Source organism: Mesoplodon densirostris, chromosome 1 (assembly GCF_025265405.1).
Source record: "Mesoplodon densirostris isolate mMesDen1 chromosome 1, mMesDen1 primary haplotype, whole genome shotgun sequence".
NCBI lineage: Eukaryota > Metazoa > Chordata > Mammalia > Artiodactyla > Ziphiidae > Mesoplodon > Mesoplodon densirostris.
This window is the reverse complement of record NC_082661.1, coordinates 190,613,108-190,636,323: the sequence shown is the minus strand read 5'-3', so window position 1 is coordinate 190,636,323 and position 23,216 is coordinate 190,613,108. Positions and strand designations below refer to the sequence as shown.

The following is a 23,216-nucleotide window of genomic DNA, read 5'->3' as shown; positions in this document are numbered from 1 at the left end:
TCTATTTAGAAAATAAAAGCACGGAAAAAGTTTTTAGTCATAAAGATATTCATACATTATTTATAGTAGCAAAGCAATTCAAAACTAAATATCCAATAATAAGAAAATGGTTAAATTATTTCCACATAGTATTATGGAGTCATTAAGTTGTACCTAGGAAGAACTTTCGATAATACAGGCAATGTATTATACACATAAGTAAAGAAATTGTATATATGTATACACAATTGTATATATGTATAAAAATTGTGTATAGAAGATACTATATGTGTATGTTATATATAATATATCTTAGTTCTATAAACAAATTTTGTGTAGAAAAAAGACTGAAAAGAAACAGACCAAAATGCTAAAAAATAAATACATGTATGTTGCTTCTTGAAGTCCTCCATTTAACTCAGATGTGGTCTAAACTAAGTGGTTAAGCATTTAAATGTTTCAGAGTAACCCATGCTATTTCCCAGAAATCAAAGCTCCATCCCAGATGAAGAACTTGTAAGAATGTACAGTGTGTCTGTCTGTGCCATTAAGAAGTGTAACTTGGAAAGAATATACAGCTCAAGAAAACTTTAATTGAAAAATGGGATTATATTAATACCACTTTTTTTCTATTCAAGTATAATTGGGTCCTGGCCCTAGATTTATGCTTTTTTATTTTTTAATTGAGATATAATTCTCTTAACATAAAAGTCACCATTTAAAAGTGTACACTTCAGTGTTTTTTAGTATATTCACAAGGGTGTGCAACCACCAGCACTTTACAATTCCAGAGCATTTTAATCAGCCCCTCCCCCCCAAAAAAACCCACAACTTGTTAGCAGTCATTTCCATTCCCCCCTCCCACCAGCTCCTGGTAACCATGAATCTACTTTCTATCTCTATGGATTTGCCTATTCTGGACATCCATATAAATGGAATGAAATTCATATGAAATCATATAATATATGATCTTTTGTGTCTGGCTTCTTTTATTTAGTATAATGTTTAGAAGATTCATCCATGTTGTAGCATGTATCAGCACTTCATTCCTTTTTATGGCTGAGTAATATTCCATTGTATGGATATACCACACTTTGTTTATCCATTCTTCAGTTGATGAATATTTGGTTTATTTCTACTTTCTGGCTACTATGAATAATGCTGCAAATGAACATTTGTGTACAAGTTTTTGTATGACCATTAGATATAAACCTTGGAGCGGAATTCTCTTGGGTATATCCATAGGAGTAGAATTTTGGAGTCATCTGGCAACATTATGTTTAACTTTTTGAGGAACTGCCAAACTGTATTCCACAGCAACTGCAACATTTTACATTCCTACCAGCAATGCAGGAAGGCTCTAGTTTCTCCACATCTTCACTAACAATTGTTCTTTTCCTTTTTTTTTAAATTGCCATCCTCATGGGTATGAAGTTGTATCTCATTGTGGTTTTGAATTGCATTTTTCTAATAGCTGACAATATTGAGCATCTTTTCATGTACTTATTGGCTATTTGTATATTTTCTTTGGAGAAATGTCTCTTCAAATCCTTTGTCCATTATTTAATTGGGCTCATACTTTTTAAAACCATAAAGTAATAATATGGTTAATATGGGATTTAGCAAAATAGTTACTACTGTATTCCCTAGTTGTGGTTCAGTTTCATGAGGCAGTTAGGCCCAACTAGGGCAGTTTCATACAGATTAAATGTGTTAGTTACTGTATCAGTTAGGGTTGTCTAGAAAGACACAATCAATGGAGATCTATATATCTGTTCAGGAATTTATATTAAGGAATTGTCTTATGCACTTGTGGGTCCTGGCAAGTGGCAAGTCTGAAATCCGTAGGACAGGCCAGCAGGCTGGAAGCCCAGGCAGGATTTCTATGTTTCAGTCTTGAGGAGAGAACTCCTTTTTCTCCAGGAAACCTCAGACTTTGCTTTTAAAGGCTTCAACTGATTAAATGAGCCCACCCACATTATCAACAGTAATCTCCTTTACTGAAACCGAACTGATCACATCTACAAAATACAGCAACATCTAGAGTATTGTTTGACCAAACAACTGGCCACCATAGCCTAACCAAGTAAACACATGAAATGAACCATCACAGTTACCATAAATGACCATATTCTCTTATTTTCAGAAAAATGGGACTAATGATGGAGACTATGTTTTTCTAACTGGAGAAGACAATTACCTTAACTTTTCCAAGATTGTGGAATGGAATGGAAAAACGTAAGTCTAATGATTTATTGGTGTAATTATTTTTTCAATTTTCATTTAATTGAACATCCACTTCTGCTTTATTTCAAAGAAGTTTAGCACTATCACTTTTTGGATGAAAAATCTATAAATTAAAAAAATCTATAATTATGTAAAATATCCTATAATATAAATAATATACTATAAATATGTAAAATTATTATCTTGTAAACCAAGATTGGGGTAAGGTACTTCGCAAATTAAATATTAATGATAGGTAGGTTTCTCATGGTTAGTCATGAATCACAAGCCAATGAAAAGTTTTGCTCTTCCACTTAGTCATTGAATGATATGTAGCTGCAGCACATATACTTCTCAAATCACTGCTTGTTTTGGGGGAAGGAGAGAGGTTCTTTTTTTAATTTAATTTAGTGATTCTGCATTGTTTGTGTATTTTTTTTAAGATGAAATACATTTGAGTTCAGCATGATAGCATTTCAAAATATTTTTAATGTTTATAATTTATAAACAAACTACCTCTAAATAGGGACTGAGGCAGCTTGCAATAAAGCCACACATAAAGCAGAATGATATTTTTAAGTCATAGAAATTAGAAATCTTCGAGAGAAAAGGAGACTAATTCTTCAGGAACTATGGTAAGAGGAATTTTGTTCTTGAACATTAAATTTACTTCGCAGCTTCCCAGAAATACAGGCAAGAAAACTGGCGTGGAATATTATCTGCACAACTTTTCTGTAAAGCAAAAACTGTTTTTAAATTTTAAGTTTATTTAAATTTTTTAAAACACACATATCCATGTACATACACATACATTTGCGCATGCATGAGGGTGCGCATGTGTGCACACACACACATTCCCGAAGATACAAGAACCCTAAAAGAATATGAGAAACTGGCAACAGTATTGCCTTTGGAGGGTTAACTAGATGACTGGGTACTGAGCTGGGAGGGAAATTTACTTGTAAACAGAATATAGCTGGATTTTGTTTTAAACCCAATCTGTTATTTTCTTTCCACATTTTGTTTCCATATTTTCTTTCTCCTTTTAATAGGAGAGTTTAATCCTTTTATATACATGTTGTAATTACTGATACATTTACAATATAATGATATATTATTTGATATATTTAGACCTATTTAGACATTATTTTTCACCCTTAGCTGGTTTATATCTATTCTACCCTTTGATTATCTTTAACAATTTTTTTTCTAACAGAATCTAAAGCTATCTATTATCTCTCTTCTTCAAATGAGACAATAACTTTACCCATTTCTTAATACCCACACCTTTTATGTTATTCTTGTCTACAACTTGTTTCACCTTCTTCAGAATCCAAATTAAGTAAAATTTCATTATTTTTATAGTAAATAATTAAATATACCAACATATTTTATTAATTTATTATTATTTTTCCTTCTCACATCTTCCCCTTGGATTTAGTTTTCTTCTTGCTGAAGGTCATTAGTACAGTGGTTCTTAAACAGGGGCAATTTTGCTCTCTAGAGGACATTTGGTGATGCCTGGACACATTTTTGGTTGTCACAACTGGAGGTTGCTACTGGCATCTACTGGGTGGAGACCTGGGATGCTGTTAACCATCCTGCAGTATATAGAACAGTCCCCCACAAAGAATTAATCAGTCTCAAAATGTTACTAGGTTGGGAAACACTCTATTAGTAGTTCCTTCAGCGAGGATCTGTGGGTGGTAAACTTTCTTAGATTTTGCATATTTAAAAATATCTTTATTGCACTTTCAGCTGTTAATGGTTTTAGTTGGGTATAGAATTCTAGGTTGACAGTTCAGAATTATGAAGATGTTACTCCATTGGCTTTTGATATCTATCTTCTTCCTTGGCCTTTTGCAGTTTTACTGCAACATATCTAGATTTGAATTTATTTTATTTATTCTATTTGGCCCTTGGGGCATACTTTCAATCCAAGGTCTCGTATCTTTCTTAAATTTTGGAAAACTTTCAGCAATTATCTCTTAAATTATTGCTTCTCTGTTATTCACTGTATTCTCACTACCCTCCCACAAACTCCTATTAAATATTTATTGGAGCCTCTTGATATATTCTCTGTATCTTGATGCTTTAATTTTTAATCTTCCTGAGTTTATATTTGTATAAATTCCTTAGAGTGATCTTTCAGTTAGCCAGTTCTTTCCAACTACCTACAGTCTAGAGCTTATCCCTATATGGAGTTTTTCTTTCAGAAAACTTTTTTATTCTGTTTTTATTCTGAAGCTTTCTATTTTTCATTCTTTGGGTCTCTCTACTCTTATCTCATTCTTTTTTGTTTGTTTTTAATAATTTACCATTCTTTTTTATGGATGTTATTCTTCCATTTGTCTCTTTGAGGATACTAAACAACATATTTATTAGCCAGATTGTTCAATTATTTTAATTTCTTCTCAAGTGAATTCATTTTATTGTTGATTTTGTTGCCTATCTCTTAGTATAAGTTTCTTTCATTAAAAAAAATGTTGACTTGCAGAATAATTATTTGGGAAGTCTGTCTGTTATCTATCTATCCATCTATCCATTCAACCATCCATCCATCCTCTCACCTCTCCCTAGGTAACACTTTTGCAGTTGCCTCCATGCAGCCTACCTAGGAACCCCAACACCAGCACACATGGTGGGTCTCCGCCTCACGATTACCCAGGGTTCATCACAGATCTGGCCAAAGAGGCAGCAGGCAGCTTGACTCAGGTTCTGGATGTGAGGCTGTGCCTGGGGCTTTCTGCCTCCCAGCAACTCAGCTTTGCTTTCTTCAGCCTCTCTCACTGACCAGAAAATCCCTGCCCCCAGATCCTGGTTTCACACCCTTGATGGACCACTTTTAATCCTCATTAACCTCAGGAGCTAGACTTGTAGATCTTTCTCCTGGCTTCCAGACCTGCAGCCCAGTGGGCCGGCAGTTGTAGCCCTACTCACAACTTGGCAGTTGTAGCCCTACTCACAACTTGGCAGTTATCACCTTTCATTGTCTACGGAGATGTTCTTTTGTGTTTGAGTAGGGTGTAGACCTTTTAAATGTTCTCTTTTTTGTTCTATCAACCACTGCTCTGGAAGATGTCCTCAATTCACGAACTTAGAAGGCCATCTTGACCAGAAGTTAGAAGAATTACTATTTATTGCCTGTCCTTTCCTGTCTTTTGCATTTTATACCATTTTTCAAGGAATTAATTTTTAAAAACCCGCCATCTCAACTGTGCTGTCAGTGAGCATAAAGTTGATTCAAGGTTAAACTTTCTTGTGACCCAAAAGAAATCCTCCCTTAGCTGTTTGGAGGGGGAGACAGTTAATGCTCTGTCACAAATATTATCTCCCTGCAATATCTGTCCAGGGCTCATCTGTCCACGGGCTGGCTGTGAACAAAGCTACTGTAAATGCCAAATGGATCACTGCTTTAAGGAAGTGTGTATTCCCAAACCTCTATGTGAGATACTCTGTTTTAGAGGAAGGGAAGAAGGATTTTTGGCTGTTGCCTCTATCAGAATTGATTGGGGATCAGGGGCCTGCTTTTCCGCCTCTTGATCCAGTCCCCAACCAATACCACCCTTGTGTCTGCATGTGAATAAGATTCTGTGGGTAGCCAGCTCCCAGTTGAGTCTTGAAAAGTCCTGACCATTAAAAAAAAAAAAAAAAAAAAAAAAAAAGCCTAAAATCAAGTGTGACCCTCTGGACTCTTTCTTGTCTCCCAATGACAGGTCTCTTGACTGGTGGACAGCAGACGAGTGCAATATGATCAACGGAACAGACGGAGATTCTTTTCACCCATTAATCACCAAAGACGAAGTCCTTTATGTCTTCCCATCTGATTTTTGCAGGTAAGAACCTGAAAAATAAGTCCTTTGACTGTAAGACCACCAAAAATGTGAGGAATTATATATAGTTGCACTTATTTGGTGAGGATATGTATGCTTAGTGAGTGATCAACGATGATGGCATATTGAGAAACAGTGAAGTGTAGTGGTTCACAGCACTAACTCCAGAGCCCGGCTGTGTTGGTTTGAATACCAGCTCCACCACTTACAGCTGTGTGACCTTGGGAACATTATTTAACCACTCTGTGCCTAACTTTCCTCATTTGTGAAATAAGGATAGAAAGAGTTGCCTACCTTGGGAGTTGTTTTGAGGACAAACGAGTTACTTTAATAAAATACTCAGCCCAGGGCCTGTCACACTGTAAATAACATTAAATGTTAGCTCTTTGTTATTATGGTATGCTCTGTCAGGTGTGAAATTTGCCCTGGTCTTCTTCCGGTCAACAGGTGATCGCTCCATAGAAGGTAAAGAAAGCATACTGTGGTTCATATTTCAGAGATCATAGGTCTTTGCTGAGCTCTAACCTTCCCGTTGATCCCATCTGCTCACACGTGGCCCGCAACCTCTCCCTGGCTCCCACCTGCTGTTTCTCTCCAGACGCATGTGATGAAGTCCCCTCTGTGGCAGGAAGGCCTCCTGCTCTGTGACCTGATTCCCAGCTCCCTGTCCTCACTGCTGCTTCTCCCGCCCTTCACCCTAAAACTGCTCAGCTGAGAGGCTGATCACACAGCCTCCCTTTCCTCTCCCACTCACTCCTGCAAGGCTTTTCGTGAGACTTCTCCTCCGTCAGAAGTAATCTAGTTGCCTTTGATGCTATGGAGTCAATATTCTCAAGGTCAGCTGTTCTTCTGGCTTTCATATCTCACACAACTGAGCACCTCCTCAGTCAGCCCTGCCAGAATCACTATAAATCTCCCTCCTCTCTTGCACTGAATCAGTCACCAAGTGGGATCCGTCCTCAGAAAGAGCTCTGCTTTCACTCCATCCCTGCTCTCTGTGTCGCGGTGCAGACCCTTTCCAGCTTTCACGCGGGATATCTCAGTCCCCTTCCATCCAGCTGCTCTCTTCAGTCAATATTTGTGAAAGGACTGAAGGAAGAGAAAATATGTTTGGGTGCAATGGGTGAGACAAAGAAATTTCAGAGGGTAGTAGGAGGCTTATTAAAGATATGGCACAGAGGAAACTCATTCTTGTTTGGTACCACTACTTCTGAAGAGCCACTTGGCAATGCTTGGTAAAGCCAAAGACGTGCAAACCCCATGATTCCACACTTCTCTCCTGTGAAGGTTCCCTGACCTGAATAACTAATGTACATACATGAAGGAGATTTATACAGAAAAGTTCACTGCAACATGGATTGTAGTTAGGAAAAATTGGAAGTGTCAACGGAAATAATAAACAGTCTATAATAGGAGTGGAAAAGAGTTGTATCTGAGCCAAACTGAGGACTGTAGCCTAGGAGACACTGATTCAAGGAGCACTTGAATTGTGTTTTATCAGACTACAAAATGGGGGAGACGTACAAAGGCAAAAACCTCAAGGTTGCAGTTAGTTACGTGAGTTGTTTATCAAGAATTATAACTGGAGCTGGCAAGAAGTAAGAGTGCTTGTTAAGCAAGGATTGGTTAGGATCTGAAATGGTTGCATAGTTACCAGGGGAGACCTTGGTTGCAGCTGGCCACTGCTAGCAGATACTGTTTTGAGAATGGCTAGTGGTGTCCTTGAGTTTGATGCAGTTCAGGAAATTGAAGTTCTCAGTGATGCAGGAATGTGTCTGAAACCACATCCACAATGGCAGCGCAGCTCCATCCTGAATGTGTGACCCACAATTACTCCATTTTGATTTTTAAACGCATTCTTTTCTTTAATGGTTAAAGCAGATGTACAATGCGTGTTTGACAGGCTATAAGAGAGGCTGTTCTCATTAGCATAAAGTTTAAGTTAAATCATGTGTAAGCCAGAATAACTTCCCCATATCTCAATATGTGAAAATTCCTTCCATCCAAAGCAATCTAAGTGCCTGTGGAAGGGAAAATATAAATAAATAATGGGGCTTCCCTGGTGGCACAGTGGTTAGGGTTCTGCCTGCCAGGGCAGGGGACATGGGTTTGAACCCTGGTCCGGGAAGATCCCACATGCCACGGCAGAACTAAGCCTGTGCACCACAACTACTGAGCCTGGGCTCTATAGCCGCGAGCCACAGCTACTGAGCCCACGCACTGCAACTACTGAAGCCCGCGCACTAGAGCCCGTGCTCCGCAACAAGAGAAGCCACCACAATGAGAAGCCCGTGCACGTCAATGAAGAGCAGCCCCTGCTCGCCACAACTAGAAGCCTGCGCGCAGCAACGAAGACCCATCGCAGCCAAAAATCAAACCAAACAAACAAAAAGTTTAAAAATAAATAAATAAATAATGGGGCATTTGTTTGATAGAATATCATATTAAAAGTAAAATATAACAACCAGAGCCATGTACATTAATGCAATAAATCTTAAAAATATAATGTTGAAGGAAGAAGCAAATTGTAAAAGAGAATATGGTATACTGTTTATATAACATTTAGAAATAACAAACACAGGGGATACGGGTTCGTGCCCCGGTCTGGGAGGATCCCATATGCTGCGGAGCGGCTGGGCCCGTGAGCCATGGCCGCTGGGCCTGCGCATCCGGAGCCTGTGCTCCGCAACGGGAGAGGCCACAACAGTGAGAGGCCCGCATACCGCAAAAAGAAAAAAAAAAATAAAAAATAGAAATAACAAACAGTGCCACAAGTTGTTTATGAATATGCACGTAGGTGAAAGTATAAAGACCTGCATGGGCATGATAAACCCCAACTTCAGGATAGCGGTTACCTCTGGGGATGCAGAGGACCAGAATCAGGAGTGTTATGCAGAGAGCTTCAGTTGTGTCCGTAAATATACATTTTATTGATCTAAGTGGTATCTGTTATAAAAGGTACTTACTATAGTATTTTCTCTGTTTTTCTGTTTGCTTAAGATTTTCACGAAAAAATGCTATGGGGTGGGATGCGCAGTGGAAGGCAACTCCTGTAAGTCACAACCCAGGGAGAGATGGGTGCCCCCTGTGCTTCAGAGATGAAAAAGTGAGGCCCCAAAGGCAGTTCCCCTCAGCCTTTGGATGCCTTCAGATGCAGGGCTGCAGGATCAGTTCCCACAATGTATGTGAAAAGTGCCTTGGCTGTCACTCAGGTGCTGTGCAAATAGAAGGGTGGTTAGTATCATAAGGGACCACTGTTTGAAACTCTGTAACCACTGAAGTCAGAATGACGTTGAACACCATTGAAATAAGTGACCTAGGCAAAATATGGAAACTATTTTTATTTGGGGGAAATGGGTATCAAAGTATGTATTCTAATCAAGTATCTGTCTAATGGGGCACTTTTCCAGGCCTTCAGAATCTACCGGGCCACACCCTTTGCCAACTCTTCTGCTTTTGCTTTGCCTCTGCCTCACCCTGGCTTCCTTTGCTTTGCTTCTGCTTCATGCATACTGGCATGTGTCCGTGCTAGTCTAGGCGACTCACTTCTTTCAGCACAAATATCCATTCTAACTCATTTTCTTGATTTCCTACCACACATTATGTCTTTTTCTAAGCCTTGTTAAGATGTTAGCATAGCTGCTGCCTTTTTTTTTTTTTTGGTGGGGGGGTACGCGGGCCTCTCACCGCTGTGGCCTCTCCCGTTGCGGAGCACAGGCTCCGGACGCGCAGGCTCAGTGGCCATGGCTCACGGGCCCAGCCGCTCCGTGGCATGTAGGATCTTCCTGGACCGGGGCACGAACCCGTGTCCCCTGCATCGGCAGGTGGACTCTCAACCACTGAGCCACCAGGGAAGCCCTAGCTGCTGCTCTTAAACATCTTTCATAATAATCTGTCTCCTACTTTATTACATATTCAATGGGTTGAGCTCCTTTCAAGCTTTCTTTTGCCTCTTCATTTTCCACTTATCCTGTAAGCTTTTAGCCACGTTATACCCAAGAACGGTTGGCTAACTCACTGGTACGGGCAGATCATGCTGATGGGAGCTCACATTGACTTTTAATTCTTACTTCCTAACAGGTCAGTATATATAACTTTCAGTGACTTTGAGAGCGTACAGGGACTGCCTGCCTTGAGGTTTAAGGTGCCTGCAGAAATATTAGCCAATACCTCAGACAACGCTGGCTTCTGTATACCTAAAGGAAACTGCCTGGGCTCAGGAGTTTTGAATGTCAGCATCTGCAAGAACGGTAAGAACTCAGAGAGGGGACATGGGCAGGAGGGTCTGGATGCAGGATTGGTGTTCTTCAACAAAGAATGTTGTCAGCCCAATAGAAAGAGCGATTTTGACCTTTCAAGAATAACATTTTGTCAGAAACAGACTCACAGACATAGAAAACAGACTTATGGTTACCAAGGGGGAAAGCAGAGGGTATAAATTAGGAGTTTGGGATTAGCAGATACAAATTACTATATATAAAATAAAATAGAACAAGGTCCTACTGAATAGCACAGGGAACTATATTCAATATCTTGTAATAACCTATAAAGGAAGAGAATCTAAAAAAGAATATATATATATGTGTGTGTATAACTGAATCACTTTGCTGTATACCAGAAACGAACACAGCATTGTAAATCAACTGCAATTTAAAAAAAACGTTTTGTAACATGGCTATAGCATAGTTTTTTTTTTTAAAAAAAAGCATTGGCTTTCCTGTAATGATTTTTATTCCTAGATTGCTATGTTATGTATTTCCTGGGCAGTAGTTTAAGAGTTTGTTTTTCTTTTTCTTGAAACCGGTCCAGGGCCAGTGTTTCTTAATGTCTGAGCTAATCTGCTCCTTTCCGTGAATGAGGGAGAATGATCAGGGGTGCAGCTGACAGAAGCATTTTTTTCATCACAAGGACTAGTTTTTGCAATCATATGCTGCATAATATTCACAGTAGCCTTGCTAGATGGACAGCCAGTACCCTCTTTTCATAATTGTGGAAACCAGGGCTCAGAGAAGGAACAGGGTTTTTATAAAATCCTTACTTCTGAGCAAATTCCTGCTAGAACTTAGGGTCTTCTCATATTTGTACTGTGATCTTTCTTAGGCTACAATTCTTGTTTAAAGTTTCTCTTGAGAAACTTTGTAACTCCTTTCTCTTGATTAAAGTTGTACTTTTTTCCTGAATAATGTGCTAACTTTTGCCCCCTTGTCCATTTGGTTTGAAAATCTCCTTTTGGGATAACCCTCCCTTTCCTTGTCTGATGCGGTCATGGCTCCCAAGCCTGACCTCAGAACTGTCTGGAGAATCATTAAAAACATCTGTCCCAGGGCCCACCTGCTAGCACCCCAGAATCTGTAGTTTTAATGAGCTTCATGGGATTCTCATGAAGGTGGTACCTGAGAGATTGGGAACCACTGTTCTGGGGAATACACACCCCTGACCTAGAGATCAGACGTCTCCTGCTGGCTCACTGGGAGATGGTCCTGAAATGGCACCTGCCCGATCAACCCATGTTTCTGTGGTTCAAGGCACACATGTAGACACATTTTTCTTGTTGTTTTGTTAACAGTCTGCTTCCTCAAGAAGCTGATGTCAGAACCAACAGAAGCATTCTACTTTGCAACAGTCATACCTCTTGCTATAATCCTTTTCCTCTTGCCTGTTCTGTGTTCCCAGATGTGGACTGAAATATTACCCTTCAGGACTATCCTCAAGTGTTTTGCATTCCCCAGGGGAACATTCTGGCTAGTGGGATGAGTGAGCGTTCTGGAGTCAGGGGGATCTGGGGTTGAATTCTCTTTGTTAGCAAATTGGCCACATTGCTGAAGGAGGGTTCAAGACCGCAGTTTTCTCATCTGTAAAATGGGGGTGATTATAACTTCCTTGGAGGGTTGTGTGAAGGTTAGAGATAATGTATGTAAAACACTCAGGGCAGTGTCTGACCCTTATTAAGTCCTTAACAGATCTTTAAAAATACATTTTAAAGGTCAGTGTAGGAAATTCCCTGGCGGCCCAGTGGTTAGGACTCTGCCCACTCACTGCTGAGGGCCTGGGTTCAATCCCTGGTCAGGGAGCTAAGATCCCACAAGCCACGTGGTGCAGCCAAAAAAATAAATAAATAAAGGTCAGTGTAGGTCACAAAGAAGGAAATCCTGTCTTCGTGAAACTGTGTAGCAACAGAGAGCAGAACTGTGTGTGTGACAAGTGAGGTGTCTGAGCCATGGGCTGGAGTATATGTGAGCAGACTTAAACTACTTGCCGTTAAGCTAATTTCTCCCAAAATGTATTTTCCTGGCAGCAGTTGTTGAGTCCCCCTCCTCTTTTCAAGAGCAAAAGCTATCAATAGAATAGGTTTCCTTTAATAACTTGCTTCTCTATTTGTTCCTTAAAATGAATAGGAGGGCCTCCCTGGTGGCGCAAGTGGTTGGGAGTCCGCCTGCCGATGCAGGGGATACGGGTTCGTGCCCCGGTCTGGGAGGATCCCATATGCCGCGGAGCGGCTGGGCCCGTGAGCCATGGCCGCTGAGCCTGCGCGTCCGGAGCCTGCGCGTCCGGAGCCTGTGCTCCGCAACGGGGGAGGCCACAGCAGTGAGAGGCCCGCATACTGCAAAAAAAAAAAAAAAAAAAAAAAAAAAGAATAGGAAAAAAATTTTTTTTAAAAAAAGGAAGGAAAAAAAAAAACAGTGTCTTCCTGTGGGCAGACCTTGATCTAGTCAGAGGCTGCAGATGGCAGGACCAGGCAAAGTCTTAAAAAAATTCTGCATTGGGAATTCCCTGGCGGTCCAGTGGTTAGGGCTCCGTGCGTTCACTGCTGAGGGCTGGGGTTCAATACCTGGTCGGGGAACTAAGATGCCGCAAGATGCCTATTTTGGGTAAAACATAAACAGGAAAGCAGAAAAATAAGGGGGGAAAAAAGTCCATTTACTGGTAGAGAATTACAGTTGAAACAAGTGCTTTAAAATGAGCCGTCCCTTATTCGATCAGAATTCTGCCTCCATCGCCTGAAAGCTGGATGTCTTGGGGAAATTTTATAACTTCTCTGAACCTCCCTTTCCTCAAATACAAAAGGAAGGAAATAGTTCTAACTTCATAGGACTGCTGGGAGCGTTAATTTAAATAATGTGTGTAAAGCATTTGTCTATTATAGGTTCAGCAAATGTTTGTTGAAGAATAAATGATTTAGCCAGGACTTCATTATCATATTATGATATAAAATAATGTAGGGGTAAATGAGATGTCAGAAGATGAAGTATAAATCCCAAGCTAAGAGATGTAGAATATACTTTTAGCCTGCCCCTCTCCCAAGCCCAACTTTTCTGTGTATAGCTTTCCCCCTACTGAGGAACTGGATTTGTGGTCAGGAACTTTATATTCATCTTAGACTTTTAAGAACCTCACCATTCATTTCTGTTTTCCTCAAAATGCAGGTGTACCTATTATTATGTCTTTCCCACACTTCTACCAAGCAGATGAGAAGTTTGTTTCTGCCATAGAAGGCATGCACCCAAATAAGGAATATCATGAGACATTTGTGGACATTAATCCTGTGAGTACACACGTCTTCTTGGTTAAAAAACATATATTTTATTCTGTCTATACGGTGTTCACCAGCTTAGCCCTGGGTACTCTTGAGAAGTGTATTGTCTTCCTTCCATTCACATATTCAAGTGGAGGGAGATCAGCTCAGTGTGATGTGATGCAGAGTCTCATAGCCCTGTAATTGGAACGCTGAGTTGTATTGAGCTAATACGCAGAAATATCGGCAAACCCACTTTAACAAAAAAGCAACAGTGAAAGTCCCATCATTGGAAACAACTGGAATCGGACCGAGGTAACCTGGTCAGTCTTCTGTTGCCAAAAGACTGGACCTGAACATACACACATTCCTCTCACTGGGCCACAGATCAGCAGGGTGAAGACATTCCTCTGCTTACTTGCTGCCAGGAACGTTTTGGTTGAAATTTAAATGTATATATATTAGCTTCAGTCACTTTTGGCAAAACTCTTTATACAGGTGCTTTTGAGAGTTATGATATGACATCATTAATTTAAAAAGCATCAAATATATACATATTCTAATCCCGTATTCATAGAGGAGAAAACCTAAAAACCATGTTGAAAGGATGTGAGTATCATTTCACAATGTGAGAACCTTTCACTGTAGGGACTGAATTAAAGGTGAGCTATCTTCATTCTTGGGATTTTGAACACATGCATGGAACAGTCATGAACACATGCATGGAAGAGCCAGCACATTCTTTGAGCACAGCAACTTATGGGCATTTCACTCTTATCTACACTCCTTGCATTTATATTTGAGAAATCGGTGCTCTTATCGTTTTGTGAATAAGGTCAGCTGTGGTTTTCTCCCTTTTCTCTCTTAGATATCAGTCAGTTCCTTTTCAGTAGCCAAACCTTTTGTCACCAGGGTGAGGCACAACCCCACCCGCTTGGTGCAAAAGGTGGCGTGGCCATGGGTGGACAGTGCTGCGTCTGTCCTCCAGGCTCTGTTGGGTGGGCCTGGCCACACGTGGGCACCATTCTCTGGCTGTGACCACGTCCTCCTTGTAGCACTCTGGCCCTCCACCTGGAAACCCAGAGCCGACAGGGTATCTGCTGGATCTCCTTCCTGCCCGGGTCCTCTAGGGCTTTGCTATTCAAAGCGACAGCATCCTGCCCGATCTTAGGCCCCACCCCAGACCCACCAAATCAGAATCTGCATTTTAATAAGGTGCCCAAGGACTCGCATGCATAGTAAAGTGTCAGAAACATTGGTCTACCAGGCAGCTAACACAATCCACAGTTCTCATTCTGTCCTGGGGAACAGTTTTCCCTCGTCCCACTCTGCCTAGCAAATGTGGCAGTGGCCGCCCTGTTTATCAGAACCACACAGAAACGGTGCTCTATCGACAAAAACGGTGTGTGTGGTTTTAATAAATCCTAACGTTTTCTTTCTACTTCTCTGATTCACAGTTGACTGGAATTATCCTAAGAGCAGCCAAGAGGTTCCAAATCAACGTTTATGTCAAAAAATTAGATGACTTTATGTAAGTTTTGCTTGTTTCTGCAGAGGCAGAGGGTGGTTTTGCTACCTTGACTTTCTGGTGGGGTTGATGTCGAAAGGGGTACAGCCCCCTTCTAAGTCTGTTCACCCTGCCCTTCAGGGATGAGGCACGATCAGCATTGTCATGGGCAGCCTTGGTCTTGGAAGTTACTTATTTTACTTAACCAAACACTTATAGAATGCTTTCCATGGATCAGCCATTATTCTAAGTAGTTTACATACATTAACGCATTTGTTCCTCACAATAACCCTGTATTACCCCGTTTTACAGATGAGGAAACTGAGGCACAGAGTCTGCTCTTACCCACTCTGCTAAGCATTTCCCTCACCAGGACTCTGGCTGCCTCCCTCCCTCCCTTTGTTTCCACTGCTCCCACCCAGGCCCGCCACAAACCCTCCTGTGGATGGTTAAATACTCTGTGGAGTCCAGTGTACCCCCGCTCCATCTACTTAATTAGGATTCTCGAGTATAATCTCCTGCTCAGACTTTTCAGTGGAAATTGAGAAAATGATTTTATTCAATGTTGAATGAAAAAACAGAATGCAAAACTGTAATACATATCTATAATATATCTGTATTTATCTAATCTTTCTGTCTGCCTATCTATCATTCAAACGTGGTTGGCTCCCCCCATAAAATTTGCCAGGTTTAAGCAAATGTGTTTGGGATCTTTCTAGGAAGCAAATGTGATTTGTAAGGATGCATTTTGTGTGTGTATTTCTGAGGGAGTATAATTTAGTAGTTACAATCTAGAGCCTTAGAATCAAAGTGGAATTCCAATCCTAGCTCCACCACTTCTTCGTGGTGGTCCTGGGCAAATTACTCCGAGCCACCATCTCCTTGTCTTAAACCTGGGACAGTAATGCCTACTGCATGGGACTACCATGAGAATTAAGTGAGATAATGTTCCCAAGACACCTGGTACAGAGCTGGTGCATAGTAAATGCTCAGTAAGTGATTGCTCCAGGCTCTTGTAAAGACAATACTGAGTAGCCCGATTATAAAACATTCTGAAGAATGACAGCATTGTTCTGCTGGAAGCTCCCCTCCAATAACTCTTGGGAGTACAGTAATCATTTTGATGAATTTACTTTTGGCATCTTATGTTTTGGTTAAACACACTTTACATAAATATGCAACACTTTGAATTGCTAGACTGTTTGTGATCTAACTGCTGATTATTATGTGTTTGCAGATATAATAAGAGGTCTGCATAAATTCCAGGTAATTTAGTGAAATAACTGGGCTGGCATTTTCATATAAACTTGTCTCGCCAGGCCAGTGTGCCATCATAATGAGGATGTCTATAAAATAGTCTCTTTTTTTGTGTTTGTAGTGAAACGGGAAATATTAGAACCCTGGTTTTCCCAGTGATGTATATCAATGAGGTAAGTCCTGGGAGGGAGCCACAGGTACGTTTTACCTGTGGAAACTTGGGGAACTTCCTACTTCTGCGATTGTAGCTATGTGTAATTTAAGATGTGAGAAAGGGGCAAAGGTGATTTTTTTTTTTTTTTTTTTTTTTTTTTTTTTTTGCTGTGCGCGGGCCTCTCATTGCAGTGGCCTCTCTTTGTTGTGGAGCACGGGCTCTAGGTGTGCAGGCTTCAGTAGTTGTGGCTCACGGGCTCCAGAGCGGAGGCTCAGTAGTTGTGGCACACGGGCTTAGTTGCTCCGCGGCATGTGGGATCTTCCCGTACCAGGGCTCGAACCTGTGTCCCCTGCACTGGCAGGTGGATTCTTAACCACTGAGCCACCAGGGAAGCCCCTGATAAATTGTTTTTAACTTGCTTCATTTTCCTCAGCAATATGTTGTAAAATGTTTTTTCCAAAACAACTATGTAAAAAATAATTTGTAAAAATCATTTGTAAAAAATGCCATGAAGAACATAGGGGTAAGACAGGAATAAAGACACAGACCTACTAGAGCATGGACTTGAGGATATGGGGAGGGGGAAGGGTAAGCTGTGACAAAGTGAAAGAGCGGCATGGACATATATACACTACTAAACGTAAGGTAGATAGCTAGTGGGAAGCAGCCGCATAGCACAGGGAGATCAGCTCGGTTCTTTGTGACCGCCTGGAGGGGTGGGATAGGGAGGGTGGGAGGGAGACGCAAAAGGGAGGGGATATGGGAACATATGTATATGTATAACTGATTAAATTTGTAAAATAAAAAAATAAAAAAATATAGTGAAAAAAATAAAAAAATAAAAAAATAAATTAAAAAAAATAAAAAGATGAAAAAAAAAAATAAAAAAAAATAAAAAAATAAATTTATTTATTTATTTTTGGCTGTGTTGGGTCTTCGTTTCTGTGCGAGGGCTTTCTCCAGTTGCGGAGAGCGGGGGCCACTCTTCATCGCGGTGTGCGAGCCTCTCCCGTTGCAGAGCACAGGCTCCAGACACGCAGGCTCAGTAGTTGTGACTCACAGGCTTAGTTGCTCCGCGGCACGTGGGATCTTCCCAGACCAGGGCTCAAACCCATGTCCCCTGCATTGGCAGGCAGATTCTCAACCACTGCACCACCAGGGAAGCCCCAAAAGGGGGCTTTTTGAAAGTGTGGAAGGGCCCTGTTCTGCCAGCTTAACATTCATTGTTGCACCATATTTGAAGTCCCTTCCACCTTAACTTCTGCTTTGACTTTTTTTTTTTTTTTTTTTTTTTTTCTTTTTTTGCGGTATGTGGGCCTCTCACTGTTGTGGCCTCTCCCGTTGCGGAGCACAGGCTCCGGATGCGCAGGCCCAGCGGCCATGGCTCACGGGCCCAGCCGCTCCGCGGCATATGGGATCCTCCCAGACCGGGGCACGAACCCGTATCCCCTGCATCGGCAGGCGGACTCTTAACCACTGCGCCACCAGGGAGGCCCTGCTTTGACTTTTTGTTAAAGACTAGATTGAGTCCAGGGAATGATGGAGTGAAACCTCGTGCTTTTACTCCCTCCCAGAAAGAACTTGACTTTTCTCTTCTCTAGAAAAGGAAAACATTAGACCTGGAAGTGACTTTGGAGACTGCTCTCCCACCCCTTTTCTTCCAGAGGTGGAGACTCTGACCATGATAGGCCTTCATCTGCAAATTGAGCCTAAATTAAGCCCAAAGTCCCAGTTGTTGGTAATAATTTTTACAGAATTAAGCTCTTCAGGTACCTCACAGTTTAAGCTGATAATACTTTTGCCCTTAGTTATCTGGAATTCTGGTTAGCCTCAAGACTTCCCTGAACACTTTCTGTCTAAACCTCTGGTCCCGATCAGTATAGATCCAACCAAGAGAGAAATGATGCTTTCCACATGCCATTGTTGGAATATTGCATTGACTCTCATTCATTTATTCATTCATTCATCTAATCAAGCGACATTAATTGAGCACCTGCTGTGTTTCAGGCGCTATACCCAGTGTTTAGTTGACTGAAATAAAAGTCTTGCCTTCAGGAACCTCACAGTCAGGAGGAGACAGACAAGTAAACAGACAGTTATAATGCAGAATGTGGAGACAGTGATGGAAGATTGTAGAATGTGAGATGGAAGCGCAGAAAAGGGGCCTTGAACCAGGCCAAAGGAGACTTCTGGAAGGAAGTATGCTGAGTTGGATTTTGAAGGGTGCCCTGGAGTTGTCTGATACAAAAGAAAAGCTGATATTTTCTCAGTATTTCTGCATACTTTCCCCCTCCTTTTTCCCACCAATTTTGAGTAAAACATGTCTTCAGGAGAAAAGAGACATCAATGAATAAGTGCCCCCCTCTGGTTATTCTAACTTATAAAAGGATTTTCAGTATCTCTGGTTTGCTAACAGGAGGACATACCCAAATTGTGTTTAATGGTTTGGAAGAAAGATAGAGCAAAAAACTTTACACCCTGGATATTCAGTAATCAAGGGAATGCTATTTTCTTGCCCCTCCCCCCAGAGTGTTCTCATTGATAAAGAGACTGCAAGTCGACTGAAGTCTGTGATTAACACTACTCTGATCCTCACCAACATCCCCTACATTATCATGGCGCTGGGTGTGTTCTTTGGTCTGATCTTCATCTGGCTTGCGTGCAGAGGACAGGGATCCACGGATGAGGTGAGCAGCGGCTGGAGGAATGTCTCCCTTACTGAATAGCGTTCCCTGAGGACTTCAGCTGTGCTTCACTGAAGGGCTGTCAGCGGGCTTATTAGGGTGGATTCTGAGGTTTTATGCTGGGCACAGTGATTTCATGGTTATATTACAGCTGGGCCAAATGAGAGGCAAGGGAAGTGTGTCAAAGGTGGAGGGGTGATAGAATGGTATTTTCCAGTATTTCAGGCTCTCTTGGTGGGAATGGAACCCCTGGGAGAAAGCATTGTCTTTGCAAATAACCTGAAAAAAAGAGGAAGAATATAAAACAGTTAAGCACCCAGGCTTTGGTGTCAGACTGCCCAGGTTCAAATCCCAGTTTGGCCACTTAGTAGCTGTGTGACCCTAGAAACTGTGCCTTGGTTTCTCTATCTGTAAAATGGGATGATAATTGAGCCTCACTTAGGAGTTTTTTTGTCAGGATTTGATGATATTTTAAACATAAAGCACTTGGTCCAGTGTAAGCATTTAGCAAGAGCTCAATAAATATTAGTGATATGATGAAATAGCACCATAATTTATAGAGCAAGTCAGCCAGAGATCTGCTTGGAAAGAATCCCTGGTTTATCAGAAGATACCTACCACTGAGTCGTCATTGCATAATAAATGATGGGCACAGGGGAGTAGTTCCTCTCCTGGAGGGGTGGGAACAGCCCCAAATGGGTGGGATAAGTGGTTAGGTTGGCTTCCCTAAGTGACCAGCAGGCCAACCCAGGGGTCTTAACACCTTCAATGAGCCCTTCTTAAATTCTCACCTGCCTCTCTGTTTGCAACAAAGGCTTTTTTTTTCCTGTCTTCACTGCCTCCATTATGTGTCTGAGGCAAATGTGACGTAGGAAATGAAATAGGCTGAAACCATCTAAATCATATAAGCTCAGATTTCCCCGTCTTCTGCGTGCTTCCAGTATGCCTTTCAACCCATGCCCATCACATTAGCGTGAGTTAGGTGTGAGGCAACGATTTTTCCATTTCTATCTATGGATTGATCTTACAGTCACTGTAAGATGGATTGTACTGTCACTGAGATTTTCATAGGCACAGACGAAAACCCACGCAAATATTATGACTGTTCCTACAATTAGCCGTCTTCACATGTTCAACAAGCAAGCATTACTGAGCACCCATCACCTCTGAGACATTGTTCTCTGATGGGCCTCCAACTGAAGGAGAGAAATTCAATAGGGTGTGATGAGGATTATGGTCCAGGTCAACAGAAGGAGAAGGGCTCTGGTCCAGTGTCAGGGTTGGGGTGTCAGAGCAGGCCTCCTGGAGAGGATTAGGGCTGAATGTTAAAGAAACAGCAAGAGGAAGCAGGCCAAGAGAAGAGAAGGTGATTGGGATGACAGTCTTCCCATCAGTTTCCCCTCCTTGCACCCCTCTCTCCACTTTTCACATCCGGGGAGAAGTTGGTCACGTGATCTCCTAACCTCACTGTCCTCTCTCACCTGGTCTCAGGGAACTGCAGACGAAAGAGCACCCCTCATACGAACCTAACCTAACCATGGGCTGCGCCTGGGGAAGGAAGCGTGCGAGCTGTCGTGACCTGGACCACGACAGTGGGGCAACTGTCTGCATCCTCACAGGCTTGTCAACTGTTGCGAGAGGAGGAAGGAGACCCCATGCCTGCGTGTGATGAGCACCTTCTGGCAGAGGTTCAAGAACAGGCTGCTTGGTTGGCCGTTAGGATCCTGTGGTCCCTGACAAATTGTTTTGTTTTTCATGTGTCTAGCAAGTATTTAATAAACTCTGGTATAGTAATTTTTTTGTTGTCGGGTGCTGGTATCTCCAGAATTTTGTGACCACTGTCGTGGTTATAATGTCTGTGCATCACTTGTTAATGCTACTTGGTCTAACCTTATTCACTACTCTTCATTCACCAAACTTTGTGCTCAAAATACATAAATACTATTTGATGTTGTATTCCTCCATTCATTTCATCCACAAAACAGAAGTAAATAAGATTTGGGGATGCAGGGTAAAATGGTAAGCCTCATTCAATATCATTCAAATGCATCTAATTTCCTCTTTTGAAAAGGTGCATATTGCATTTCTTGCTAATCTTCAGTTCATAATTCCTCCAGGAAGATAATTCAGACAGCTTTCATACAGGGTAGGAATCAAGCAGGGAAGGGGTTTGTGGAGGTGGTACCCATGAGTTGATAGTGACAAGCGCCTGAGGATTTTTGACTTGTACTTTTGTGAATTGAGAGAATGCATAAATGATGTTGGTGAGGACAAGTACAGATATTTCACATGGAATAGAATACTAGTTATGACATTTGTGGGTAGTTTGTTATTTTTTTTAGTCAAAATGATCTTGATGTGGAAAGATGTTTCTGGGAGAATGTAATCAGTAACTGATTTTTTTTCCGCAATCACCCTTGCCAAATGTGACTGTTCCAATACAGTTACAATACTATTGAGTGATTATTTGTAAAATGATTTATAAATATAGGAAATCCATCTATCCACAGCCTAAGTTACACTTAAATTTCAGGAAGTCTGACTACACTAAAGAGACATTTCTTCTAGGGCAGTCTTCTTGGTAACTTTGAAATTGTTTTTATAAGTTGTTCTTTTCTCGATTCAGTTCCTTCTGATGTTTTGTGGCTCACTATCACTCACTGAATAGAGAAAAATGTGCCCTACACTTCCTGTGACAATCATTTTGCTGACAGAGTGATGGTCTTTTAAAATATTGCACAGGAAGTGCCTTTAAGAAAGGTCCCTTGGGACCAGAAGCAGAGCCACCTCTCTGCAGAAGACCTCTTGGCTTTCAATTGTAACCTAATCAGGTTTGGGAACCATCAGCTGTCACAGAATTCAAGCATACTTAAGGGCAGTTTCTTTGATTCTCAACGTTCACTATTCATTTTTGATTGAGAAACCTGTACAGTTAATATGGCAAAATGCACAGATAATTTCTTAACAACTGAATCATTCTGCAGGATTTTTTTGTTTAAAACTGGGTTTCAGTGTAAGCAAATGAAGGAAAAAAAGCCACAGATTTCACAAATACAACTTCTGATCCCTGTATGGAGGTAATAAATCATTTCGTTTCCTTGCCCCAATTTTCCTACTCTCTATACTAAAGCAGTTTGTAATGTTTCCCTTTTTGAAGGGGCAGTTCATTAAACTCTCAATTTCTCTATAAATTAAGATAGAACCTACAGATACCCCAAATCACCGAAATGTGAAAAGCTAAATTGAAGATATTTTGTCTTCAATAATGCCAAATATCTAGATTTTTTAAAATTTATCAATATTTAACTAGATAATTGGCACATCTTATTCTGTTATGCACCCATTTATTCACACTAATAAAACTGATAAGTCAGTGCGTACCCACTGATTCATTCTCTTACCAGAATATAATCATCTGTGAGGAGGAAATTTTTAAACACTGTGAGAGATAATATTACAGTTAGTGATGTACACCTTTTGATTGAATCCCACACAGTCAGGGAGGCCAAAAGCATAATATTTTCATATGATTCTTAATAGTTACTTGGCTTAAAAATCACATTTGATATTTTCTTTCTGAAAAATCTGTGGCAAACCCATACACTGCAGTCAAGGTTGTAGATTGGTTAAGAAGAATGAATGTACCTATTTGGTTTTAGGTTGAAATAACAAACAGTTCCTCATGCTTATTTTTGTGGAGCCATTATCCTAGAAAGGTCCCCAAAAGCTTTGTGATTGTCACAATCAAAGAATACGGTGTCCTGTACTATGATACTCAATTTAGGGAGAAACCAAACAGAGAGAGGTTACCTCACTTCTCTCAGGGAAAATCAGGAGTTGAACACAGGACAGGAAATGGTCTTTGCCACTTTCAGCTCCAGGCTTTTCCCACTAGACTTTATTCTAGAAAGCTCACTAATGGTCAGGCAGACCAAGTACTACACAACTAACCTTTATCGGGGTTTTTACTTAAGAGAGGCTAATTTTTTATTTCAGTTGCTCAAGATAAGAGTTCTGTAAAAGATGACCACCATCCTTGGCCCTCTGGGCATTATCACTAGGA

At 41.1% G+C, this 23,216-nt stretch overlaps 1 protein-coding gene across 1 annotated transcript in view; it reads left to right on the top strand.

The window, feature by feature from the left end:
• SCARB2 (scavenger receptor class B member 2) overlaps positions 1 to 20,947 on the top strand; it is a 65,401-nt gene extending 44,454 nt beyond the window's left edge. The window contains exons 5-12 of the mRNA XM_060113538.1: positions 2,126 to 2,217; positions 5,922 to 6,041; positions 10,119 to 10,288; positions 13,463 to 13,581; positions 15,009 to 15,082; positions 16,437 to 16,488; positions 18,998 to 19,156; positions 20,645 to 20,947. Coding sequence (XP_059969521.1) covers positions 2,126 to 2,217; positions 5,922 to 6,041; positions 10,119 to 10,288; positions 13,463 to 13,581; positions 15,009 to 15,082; positions 16,437 to 16,488; positions 18,998 to 19,156; positions 20,645 to 20,683 — 825 coding nt within the window. The 3' untranslated portion in view covers positions 20,684 to 20,947. The remainder of the gene's footprint in view (positions 1 to 2,125; positions 2,218 to 5,921; positions 6,042 to 10,118; positions 10,289 to 13,462; positions 13,582 to 15,008; positions 15,083 to 16,436; positions 16,489 to 18,997; positions 19,157 to 20,644) is intronic.
• The last annotated feature ends 2,269 nt before the right edge of the window (positions 20,948 to 23,216 follow it).